Genomic DNA, 11,637 nt, shown 5'->3' with positions numbered 1-11,637 from the left:
GCGCAGAGCACGAGCAGGTAACGCGGCAGGAGCGGCACAGTCCCCTTCAGCGCCGATTCTTTTTCCTCTAATCAGTGGTTTTCTCGTAAACACTCATTTCTTTTTGCTACTTGAGAGCAAATTGCTTAATTGTTAACGCCACGTGTGTCGCTTTCCACTGCTGTCGTTTATTTCCGTGTGGATCCACTGGCTTCGCCCGCGGGTGTGGAGACGCTCGATGCAGGTTTTTCCCACCCGCTTGTTCGTGGCGTGGGGTTTTGCAGTGTTCTCTGTTAATGTTTGCCAATTCCCAGTGTGTTTTTTACTCTTTATCCTCTGCAGAGCGGGGACACCCTGGGCTCTTTGGGCAGGGATGGAGGGTTCCTGGGCTGATAGCTCAGTGCCGGCTGTCGGGTGGGGTGGATATGGGTGCCCACCTCATTCACCTTCCTCTTGGGAAATGCTGGCTCTTTTACCTTCTCTCTCTTTTTCCTTTAATCCTTGCTGCCCATGCCTCCAGGAGTACATCAGGCGACAGTTAGAGGAGGAGCAGAGACAGTTAGAGATCCTGCAGCAGCAGTTGTTGCAGGAGCAAGCACTACTTCTGGTAAATGGGAGGCCCCGGCCACGCTTGCCTGCCGCTTCCTGCCCATGTCGTGTCCATGTCGTGTCCGCATGTCCCCGCCTTGCACCCCTGTTCCCCGACTGCCTCCTGCCACCCCAAGTCGCGGGGGATGCCATTGTCACCGCCGGAGCCCTCTGTCCCGCTCCGCAGACGCAAGCATGCCTCAGTCTGCCCCTCGCCGCCGCTCCAGGCGGTTCCCCTCGGGGTGCATGTCCCCCTTGCTGCATCCCTCCGCAGCGAGAGGAGCAGCCTTCGTCGTTGCCGTGTGATTTTGAAAGGCTGTTTCGCAGCATGCTGAAGCACGGTCGAGCTGTCGCATGCCTGCCCTGCCATGCGGGCTTTCATATCCCAAGTGAAGACTTTTGTTTTAATTTCCTTGCAGGAGCTCTGTATATTCCCTCTTGTGCTGTTTGTATTCCTCTTTTATTTAATTTGGTTTTGAGTTATGCTTTTTTTTAATCCTGATAGCTGTTATTCTCACTGTGTTTACTTTTAATCTGCGGGGATTATTCTGTTTTGCTCTTGCTATTGATTTTATTTAGGGAAATGAAATATCCTCACACTAGCCCTTGTCTTTTACAAAGGCCCTTCCGAAATTATTTACTCATTAAACCTCATAGAGCCCTAGGGATTCAGAAAGATCATACAGTTGGCTCTGCTGTGTGTCCGTTCCCAAAAACAATGAGTTGGTCCTACAGAGGGCTTGGCTTCAGCTGGGTTTTGGTCTGACACCTCGTCAGATTGTTCCTTCCATCGCAAAAAACCTGGACAAAGTCAGTGGTAACTCCTAAGCAGACATCAGCCCTTGGTGGGGAGGGTGGGGTCTCGCAAGTTTTCCCTACTAAGGCGTCGCTGGCACCCCCCATTGCCAGCAGCCAGGACAGGTCACTGGCTGCAGAGTGTCGATGCCAGGGTCACAACTTGGAATTTGTTGGCTCTGTTCTCCCAGCTGTCTCTCTTCCAGGATGCTTTACAGCTCAGTCCCCAAAGCCTTTCAAATCCCAGAATCGTTTAGGCTAGAAAAGACCTTTGAGATCATCGAGTCCGCAGTGCCAGGTCCCACCACAAAACCACATCCACTAAGCGATGGGCTTTGCCAGAAATCCACCTTTCAGGTAGTCAAGCCCTGCAGTCAACTTGCAGTTTGCAGCCTGGACAAGCCCCCGTGTCACTGTTTTTTCTTCTGGGTAGGAGTACAAGCGCAAGCAGCTGGAGGAGCAGCGGCAAGCGGAGCGACTGCAGAGGCAGCTGCAGCAGGAGCGGGACTACCTGGTCTCCCTGCAGCAGCAGCAGCAGCAGCAGCGACAGGACCAGAGACCGGCAGAGAAGAAACCCCTCTACCACTACAAAGAAGGGATAAATGCCAGCGAGAAACCAGCGTGGGCCAAGGAGGTAGGAGAGAGCGAGGAGCGTGGTGGTGCTGGTCAGCATCTGCAGGGCTGGGCACGTGACTTGGTCCACAGCACATCGACTGAGCTTTGCTGGGTGATCCTCCATTAGCTGCGGTGGAAACACAGTTCAGTGCAACGTGTGTGTTTGTGCAAGCAAAGAGAGCGGAGGAAGGAGGTTTTTCCATGATGACACACAAGGAGGAGGATGAATCCCTCCTGGAGGGGTTCAGCTATAGCTGGAGACTGAGACTTGTGGACATGCCAGGAGTTCCTGGTGCAACTTGCATGTCCACCAGTCTGCTGGGAGTCAAGAGTGAACGCGGAGGGTGGTTGCAGCGAGGGTGCTTGCTGAGCGGTAAGTCGGTTCCACCTAGTCAGAGACAGCTTTTCATCTGATGCTCAGGGCTGTATCTTCTGGGCTTGTTCTTCCTTCTCAATTTTCGGGAAGGTGAGCCACATTGCCAATTTTCTTTTTCTCTCCATCAAAGAAAAAAAAGGAATTGTTATAACAATTGTGAGATCTTGAATATTAATTACTGCCTGGCTCAATAGTCTTGAAAAGATGAAGACATGCATTGTCTGCAGTGTGGTTTCAAGATCGTGTGCAAACTCTTTCTCCTTAATCTCTTTGTGGTGACTCCAGTAAGACTGGTGCCAACTCTTGCTATTAATTTTTTCTGAAGTTCTTTGTGTTTGGTTGGTTTAATTTTGTAACCCTACTCCTAGGCAGAAAGATCTTTTAATAACTCGCCTACTAAGCAGGATTACTGCTCCACTGCCAGATGTCTGGCACCCTTTGGTCTTGGCAGAGATGTGATGTGTATCCAACACGTAGCTGTCTCCTGTCTTTCCTCTTGACAGCTCTCAGCTGCATTCACAATACCTGCAAGCATCAAGAAATTAATCTGGCTGTCCATTGCTAAGCATTGTCCATTGCTAATACAAACAGTTCTTCGCCTTTCTAAACCGTCACAGGGATAGACGTGGGTGTCAAAAACTCTTTTGACCTCTTCATACTCCCGTGGGTTTTCTCCTTCGTTCACTTCCCATCTAGTCTTTGGAGTCTTTTGGCGGCGATGCACCAGAAGACGTGTTTTTATGGAGTTGCAGCATCGTTCTCCAGCACTTCCAGTGGAAGCAGAGGTTTGCTAAGTGCAGGTGAGATGTTCCAGATGTGCTGGGCTGCCTCTGGCTGGAGAGGCCTCCCCTTGGGTGGTGCCTCTGCAGCTCCGTGCAGAACTGGGTCTCTTGTCCATCTGCAGAAGTGCTGAGAGTAGGTAACAGACAGGAAAAAAGGAGTAAATTCTGTCTTTCATGGCCTGAGTTTAAATAAATCCTCTAGAACGTTGCTAAAGTACCTCTGGCACTGTCTTCAAAACTGTACCAAAGGTGTATAAAAAGGGAATCTTATTCTTTATCTGGGATTAAGAAGAAAAGTCCTGGATTTAGCTTTCCATTTCAAACACAAAGGCCCACTTCTTCAGTTCCATGGGGGACGCATCTTTTTTTTATACAGTCACTGGAACCTGGGCGTTGGGAACTGTACAACGTGAATAAGAGCAGCAGAATGTGGCCTCATACCCTGTGCTGCAGTCGTATGAAGATGAGGTTTCCTGTTGTGGGTGATCATCGTAAGCTTCCACCAGTTAGCTCTCCAAACCATTTATATTTTTGTCCGTGCCACTCTGTCTTGTTCCCAACGAAATGCTCAAAGCAGCCACTGCGGCATCTTTCTGCTCTTGGGAGCAGTAGTTTGATGAACTGCCTTGACGCAACGCCTGTGGGAACTTCCCAAAACTACTCTTCTTGCCTCCATGTCCTGTTTAATCTACTGCATAGTCCCACTTTTAGCGCAGCTCAGCTGCTCTGCTGTGTGTATTGAAGTACCATCCTTGCTGGCTGTGCAGGTAGACTTGTGCTGGTATTTAATCAGCCTACCATGATTCTTGCTATAGTTTAGCAATTTCCATACCCAACCCATGCATGCGAGTTTAACGGAAATATTGTGACTTCGCTTTCATTTGGGAACAAGAAAAAGATGAGTCTGGTGCTCAGCCTACAATTTCTGGAGGCTCTGCAGAACTTATTGGGATATTTCCTGGGGATTTTGAATTATAAACTGTCTTTTTTTAAAATGTTTTTTGGTCTCAAATCTCTCTCAGAAGCTTGATCACCACAGCTGAGTTCTGCTCCTGCGGTGCCCCTCTCTCCTTTTCATACCTGTCCTTTGTTTTCCCCACCTCACTGATGTTCACATGGTGACTCCAAGATGCTGCAGGCAGGGGATAAAGCGTGAAGGTGAGTCTGTGGCCGCTCATGTTGCAGTTGTGTCTCTGCATCCCCTGGTTAAGGGACGGGCCTTGTGGTGAAGACAAAGCTCTGGGTTAGGAAACAGGCTCTACTTCATCTTTCCTAACTTCCCTGGAGTGCAGTCAAGTATTTCTCTTTTTTTATGCTAAACAAAACGGTCTGCTCAAATAGTTGTAGAACCGTAGTGTGATTTGGGTTGGAAGGAACCTTAAAAAGACCATCTAGTTCCAACCCCCCTGCCATGAGCAGGGACACCTCCAGCTAGATCTGGTTGCTCGAAGCCCCGTCCCACACATGTGGATGCACATCCCCATCTGCTGTCCCTTCCATGCATCTTCTTGTGAGTGCAGGGTTATCCACTGGAAGTTAACTTGGGCTATAGCTTGGGTACTGTCCCAGACCTGCCCTGTTTACCCAGACGTATCTCTTCTTGCAGTCAAGGACTAACTGGGTCTTTCTGGACATTGTGTTGGGACCCTTTGATGATCTAGCTGGCAGTAGTACTGCTAGAGTAGAGCAGTATTACTCTAACCAGTAGTACTGTAATTAGCAGCTTTCTCCATTGCCACCTCTCCTGTTATGGATGAGTATCTGGTAAACAAAGCGATGCAGATAGCCAGGTCTAACTTCTCAGTGACAAAGCAGCTTGGTCAGCTGAAGGGCAGGTTTGGGCAGGTTTATGCCTCACGTGGCCGTGTGTAAAGGAGAGGAGAGGTTTAATCAGACATTTTCCACGTGGTGGCTGGGCCCTGCAACGCAGCTCAGAGCTTCTGGAGCACTCGGCCGTGCATCACGAGCCCGTGCTGTTCTCTGCAACAGCCAACTCGGACATCAGCTCCTCCATCAGTCCCTGTGGCTCTTACCCTTCTCTGGCTTTGAAATGCTGTGTTAAAACACGAGCAGCCTTCCACTGGGGCCTGCGCAGAAGCTGCTGAGGATGTTTCCTGTCTGAGAAGAGCCTTGAGTTCAGTTAGAGATAGCTTGAGCCAGAGCAATGATGGATTTCTGCAGGGTTTTGCCTCTCTTTCCCCCCACTCTGACTAGTGGTGGAACCAGCAAGGCTCCACCAAGTACAGCTGGAGAGTCCCAAAAGCCTCCTCTTCCGTGCTGATGCAACAAAGCGCTAGCATGGAGACGCTGGCGGTGGGAAACCAAGTGCCTGTCTCCTTCCCAGTACACAAACATCCCCGTTTCATCACTCTCCTGCCTTCTCCTCCACACCAGCTTTGAAGCCCTCCATAATTAGCTGCACATTGCGGCTTGGGGAGCGCCTGCAAACAGCCGGAGGCCTCGGCGGCGGCCCCGTCTGCCTGCCGACACTCGTGCCAAGGCTTGGCGGGTAAGGAGATGGACCAGACCGAGCCTCCGACCCAGCACTCGTGCTGCTGCTCCCTCCTTCCCTCCCTGCTCTCCTTCCCATCCTTGCACCCATTACCATTGGGCATCGCTGAGCTGAGCTCTGCATGGCCTCTGCTAGCCGGTGGCCAGCATCTGGGGAAGCTGTGACCACCTCGTACGACACAGCAGTGGCCCAGGTCATCCCAGTGAGCTGGAAAGGAAAGAGTCCATAATACAAATCCTGCTCCATATCTGAGAGAGGAAATGATTAACTTTTATTAATATAATGGCTCCTTTGTTTCATGAATGTTTATTTACTTAAGAGCTGTGTTTCTTCTAAGCAAATCTGGTTTAAAAGTTGCCTTTTACTGTGACATTGTACGTGGTGGAATCAAGACGTGCTGAGGTTCTTTAACGCATTAATGATATGAACGTGAAAACATACGTCAGATCTCGAGGTATCAACCTTTCTGCATAGCAGAACATCAAGGCACTCGGTTTAACTGCAGGAGCACCCAGATTGCACAGATGTCTGGGTTAGCTGAAAGCACCGTGCTTCAGTCAAGGGTAACTGAAAGCAGTGGGCTTTGGGTTTATTTATCAGTAATGGAGTTTTTTCCCCTTTCATACATGACAAGGTGCCAGACTCACTAAATCTAGATCAAAGCCAGCCATTTTCTGGCTGCCATGTTTATTCTTTTATTCAGATCAAACAAAAGCACTGCTCATAGTGTTTATAGTAGTGAAGGAGAAGGTCCCCCTTTGCTTACAGATACATTTGAGAAGAAGCAAGAGCTTCTCAGGAGTCATCTTCTAGAAACACCTCTCTGAGGCATGCCGCCTCTTCCTTAATTTTCCATTTCGTGTTCAGAAATGAATTATGCTCATAAATACAAATAGTCCTTTTGGTGTCTTTAAAAATGCGTTTGCTGCACAACGTGTTGGGAAGCTTGGATTCCAGGATCATACGGTGTATGTGCTGTACTGAAAGAGAAGAGAGCTTCTTTTATATATATGCATACCTCGGGTTTCAGCTGGAAATGGCTTTTTAAGGGGCATTTGCCTGCTCTCCCCGTCTCACCGCAGGTGGAGGAGCGCTCCCGGCTCAATCGCCAGAGCTCGCCGGCCATGCCCCATAAGGTGGCCAACAGGATTTCTGACCCCAACCTGCCACCTCGGTCGGAGTCTTTCAGCATCAGTGGCGTGCAGCCGGCCCGGACCCCACCCCTGCTCCGACCCGTGGACCCGCAGGTAATGCTGCTTCTCTCGGCAGGCTCGCTACCGGAGCCAGGATGCTGGGGGTGCTGGTAAGGTAACGAGAAAAAGAGACAGTTAAAGGGAAATAGTGTCTTGCTTCCTGGTTTCTCAGCCTTAAGCATATTTGTAAGAGCAGCATCCACATTCATGAGCGGATTCTTCTTGTCACCTCCATGTGTTAGAAACATCACGCTGGTTTATACCTTCCTTTGAAGCATCACGTGCTAGTTACTGCCAGAAACAAGCGGGAGGACCGAGGGGAGCTGCTGGTCTGGTCCAGTGCAGCAGCTGCTCTGTTCCTCTTTGGATCTGGTGTATGTAAATGGACTAAAACCACAGCGCCTGGTTCAAAACACCCGGTGCGCTTTGATACTCAGGTTTTGCTTTCTTTGCCGCTTTAATTCAAAGTTTTGTTTTGGTTTTCCATTGAGTTGACATCAGTCACAAACACATCTGCAGAGGGCGTAGATCACCATGACGATCACAGAGGAGGGGCATCGTTATTTTAAAAGTTCCTCCCAGCCTTGAGCTCTGTGAGTACTCTGCCACCAAAAGTTGTAGGAGTGTCGGTGCTGGCTCTGACCCAGCCCCTGGAATTGCTCGGGCAGATCTGCAGGCTCCGGCAGGGTTTTCAGAGGGAAGTACAAAGCCTTTGCTCCACGTCCAGTTGGGCTTTCTAGGGGAAAATTGCCAACTTGAAGTGCCGTCGACGTGTGGTGTGTTCACCTGTAGGGCAGCACTGCAAGTACCAGCTTTAAACAAAACATATGCAGGGAAGCCTGTAAAAATACATCTCTTTTTTGCCCTATGTACATAGTCAGTATATGCTGGGAAGTAGGTAAAACCCCACTTCACTGTAATCTCTCTGATTGACCAGATACTTTTCAGTGACCTTTTCAGCAACCTGTATCGTCAACAGCTACAAAGACTTTTATTTGGCAATAAAATACTAACGAAACAGATATTTGAAACCCGGAGACTCATGTGAATACACATACGCACAATACATGTCCTTTTTCAAACAGAAAGAGAGATTTGGATTAGATATTAGGAAGAAATTATTTTCTGCAAGAGTGGTGAGACACCGGGACAGGTTGCCCAGAGAAGCTGTGGATGTCCCCTCCCTGGAAGTGTCCAAGGTTGGACGGGGCTTTGAGCAACCTGGTCTGGTGGCAGGTGTCTCTGCCCACGGCAGGGGATTGGAGCTAGGTGGTCTTTAAAGTCCCTTCCAACCCAAACCATTCTATGATTATATGTGTATGTAGACGTGTGTGTAGAAATGTCAAATGAAAGTCACAGCCCCAAAACAGGTGTCAGTATTCCTTTCACTCATAACCTTTAGACCTATAGGGATGATCCATAGAATAGGGGCTACCTAGACCTATAGAAACTCATGCCTTGAGGTATTTTTTTTAAGCCATCTACGCCTCAGAATTCCTGACAATTTTTTTATTATTTATGATCGTTTCCTTCTTTTTTTTTTTTTTTCTCATTTTTAACAGGGAAAGATCCATACCAAACCTCATTAGCATGACAATTAGAGATGCAGGCTTAGGATCTGGAAGTGGGGCCAGCAGCAGGCAGAGCCTGGGACGGGCACGACGATGTGTGTAGGGGCTGGCACTCGTCCTACCCCTGCCGCCTGCGCCCGGGGTGGTCCCCACCGAGCGGCGCAGCGCTGTCGGTGCGAGCTGTATGGCTAAGTCAGATGTTCCTGAAACCGAGGCAGTGCTGATCTCAAACAGAGGGGGCTTTTTAAGTGCATCTGAAGTGCTAATCAAATAAATTTAAGAAAAAAAATCAAATTTTTAAATTTTTTTTTTTTTTCCATTTTGTACTGATAGTTCTGTTTTGACTTGGTGCTTAGATTCCACATCTGGTCACTGTGAAATCCCAAGGAAGCTCCTTGTCTGGGTCTCAGTCACTGCATGAACAGCCTGCAAAGGGACTGGCTGGGTTTCAGGAGGCTCTGACGGTGACCTCTCACCGCACTGAGATGCCAAGGCAGAACTCGGACCCCACCTCAGAAAACCCTCCTCTGCCCCCTCGCATTGAAAAGTTTGACCGAAGTTCTTGGTTACGGCAGGAGGAAGACATTCCACCAAAGGTAACACTATCGCTCCTCACTTTCAGCACGTCACAGAGGCAACCCCAGAGCTAAGTCCCCGCGGGACGGTGCTGCCGTCAGCACCTCCAGCAGAAGCAGAGCGGGCAGGAGCCCATCCCCGTGGCTCCGTGACGGGCACCGACCTACCCGGGGGCTGCGTTTCTGGAGCAAATTTTGCACGAGGTGCTGGAAGCTTTTCTTGGGTGCACGCACAGCGCTGCAGAACAGCATTGCCCTCCAGCAAAGAAAGTTCTCGAGCCCGGGTAGAGGCCAAAGTAAATTAATAATCTCCTTTCCTTAGGATAAAAAACAACCTTCTGTTCAAATAGAATTACAGGAACATAAAATTTGTCATACTCAATAAGACGGGTCCTTTTTAGTCTGGTACCGTGCCTCGAGTTGCAATCAATATTTGATGGAAGACTTGTAAGGGCTCCAGCAGCTTTATACATTCATTGATATTTTGGCAGCGTCTGGCAGTACCTCTTTAATTAAGACTCTTCTGGACGAGTATTTCGATCGCATTGTTTATACACCTTCGTTTTGGAAGAATTATAACTTGGCCATTAAAGTTCCCCTTACAGTGAATCAGTGCTCAGCCTGGGAGGATTTTCACCGAGAAAAAGCGGTTACAAATTGATTAGTGATAGCGAGGCAGTACTCGTCCCTGATTGAGAGGCAATTTTTCTATGTATTAACAAAGTAAGTGACTTGTCTTTTCAAGAGCAGAATAACAGCTACCAAGTAAGCTCCCTGTGCAAGGGATCTCTGGTGGTCTGCCACATGTATTAATAATATTCCTATTTCTGCTGCCACCAAACAAGAGGAGACATGGGTGCTGACCGAAGAGGAGGAGCGAGCCAAGAGCTCCTGGAGCTGCTCATGTGCTTCGCTCCTCAGTGGTGCAGGATGGTGGCTCCCTGTTTTTTAACATAGTTTTGGAAAAAACCTTGCAATTTAATGTTGGCTTTTGCCTTGAGTCCTTTGAGAAGGACACCTCTAAACTGCAGTGATGGGCTACGTGGTGAAACCACAGCACCTGCTTCTCAAAAAGAAAGCTATTTTCCAGCACTACGGAGTGTTTTCCTCCCTGGCTGAGGGAACCTAAGCTCTGGAATGGGTCCCCAGCAGGTGGCATTTAAGGCAGTAATACCCGTGAGGAGTCTGACTTTACGTTTTACTGCCTGAAGAGGGTTTGATGTGTTTGTAAGCGGAATCGAAAGGACTGCCCCATGAGGCAAGGCCGGCTGTCTCTGTGGTCCGGGGTGTTGTTTCTGTCGGTGCTTACAGCTGGATGCTTCAGAGGAAGGTACAAAACTCCCCAACTCCTGACTGCACAGTACCCTACCCGAAGGGGAGACTCATTTTTAATAACACAAGCTGTAGCTAGCGATGCCACCGAATATAAAGCTCGCTCGCTCTTTGAATCTTTTTATCTTGCCTAACGTAATGGCATGTTTATTCTTAAAATAAAGAAATTTTAAAAGCCTAATTCTTTTTTTGACTAGTCCTGGTGATCCCTCTGTTATCTGGTACTGCACGGTGAGTATCGTCGTGCCGCTCTGCCCTGCCCGTGGGATGAGCCCACCGTGCCTGCAGGACGAGGCAGGGCTCGGGGGTCACCCACCGTAGCACCCATGGGCTGGGAGTGGCTTTGGGTTTCTGCTGGAAAAGGGGGTTTGGCAGCAGCATCTCTCAATGAAGGTTCTTAGTGTTTCATACGGGTGTCAGGTGGATCAGTCTAGATCTTTCCAATATCAACCCTCTTGCCTGTCCACCGGTCAACACCTTCTCTCTGTTGACGTGTGTTATGTCTGAGCTAGAGATGCTAAAAATGCCACTGTGGCTGCTGAAACGCACTGGAGTCTGAATTTTACCTTAAAAAATAGTTTTCTAGGTTTTGCTGGATTTAAATTATATATGTGTGTGTGTGTATATTAATTTTTGAAAAAGTAAGTGCCCTGTTTGATCATCACCAGGCTGCTCTGTGTGCTGCTCGGGCTCCTCCGCCAGGAGCATCCCTGCCCACACCTTTGCAGCTCCTTTCGGTCTCACGCTTGGGTGATTCCTTCAAAAAGCCGAGAGCTTTGTCTTTTATAATCGCTGCGAATATTGTGAGAAATCAACTGTAAATCAAGTCTTAAGGCAGTGCTGAAAGGTGATCTCAGCCGTGCGTGGTGAGACAATGGGTGGCGACGAATGTCTCCTTTTTTTTTCCAGGTGCCTCAACGAACCACTTCCATATCCCCTGCTCTGGCGAGGAAGAACTCCCCGGGCAACGGCAGCGCCCTGGGACCCCGGCTGGGCTCCCAACCCATTCGGGCAAGGTATGGGGACACTGAGGAGGACGGGACGGAGCGATCCCAGTGTGCTACTGCCTGCGTTCCGACTCTGCCGTGTCAGAGCTGTCCCTGGGCAGGTTTAAAACGAGCAGGAAAGTTGTCAGGCTCAGAGATGGATGGAAAAAAAGGTGGCTTAGTCTTGTGGGGCCTTGTCTCTTGCAGAGCATTGTGGGCAGAGCTAGACCTCAAGCGGGCAAATCTCAATCCTCAAACAGGCAAATCTTTGCCTGATGGAGCTCCTTGGTTTCTTCTTCCTACATTGTCCTTCCAGGGTGTGGTTAAAAAGCA

At 49.1% G+C, this 11,637-nt stretch overlaps 1 protein-coding gene across 1 annotated transcript in view; it reads left to right on the top strand.

Annotated features, from left to right (window-relative positions):
• LOC104275328 (TRAF2 and NCK-interacting protein kinase-like) overlaps positions 1 to 11,334 on the top strand; it is a gene marked incomplete at both ends in the record, with an annotated part of 101,752 nt that extends 90,418 nt beyond the window's left edge. The window contains 6 exon segments of the mRNA XM_009871255.1: positions 1 to 17; positions 500 to 586; positions 1,796 to 1,996; positions 6,730 to 6,894; positions 8,768 to 9,007; positions 11,228 to 11,334. The exon segment at positions 1 to 17 is cut by the window's left edge and continues 36 nt beyond it. Coding sequence (XP_009869557.1) covers positions 1 to 17; positions 500 to 586; positions 1,796 to 1,996; positions 6,730 to 6,894; positions 8,768 to 9,007; positions 11,228 to 11,334 — 817 coding nt within the window.
• Positions 11,335 to 11,637: the final 303 nt, after the last annotated feature.

This window comes from Apaloderma vittatum, unplaced genomic scaffold (assembly GCF_000703405.1).
Source record: "Apaloderma vittatum isolate BGI_N311 unplaced genomic scaffold, ASM70340v1 scaffold5046, whole genome shotgun sequence".
In the NCBI taxonomy this organism is placed as follows: domain Eukaryota; kingdom Metazoa; phylum Chordata; class Aves; order Trogoniformes; family Trogonidae; genus Apaloderma; species Apaloderma vittatum.
This window is presented reverse-complemented; position numbering and strand designations above follow the sequence as displayed.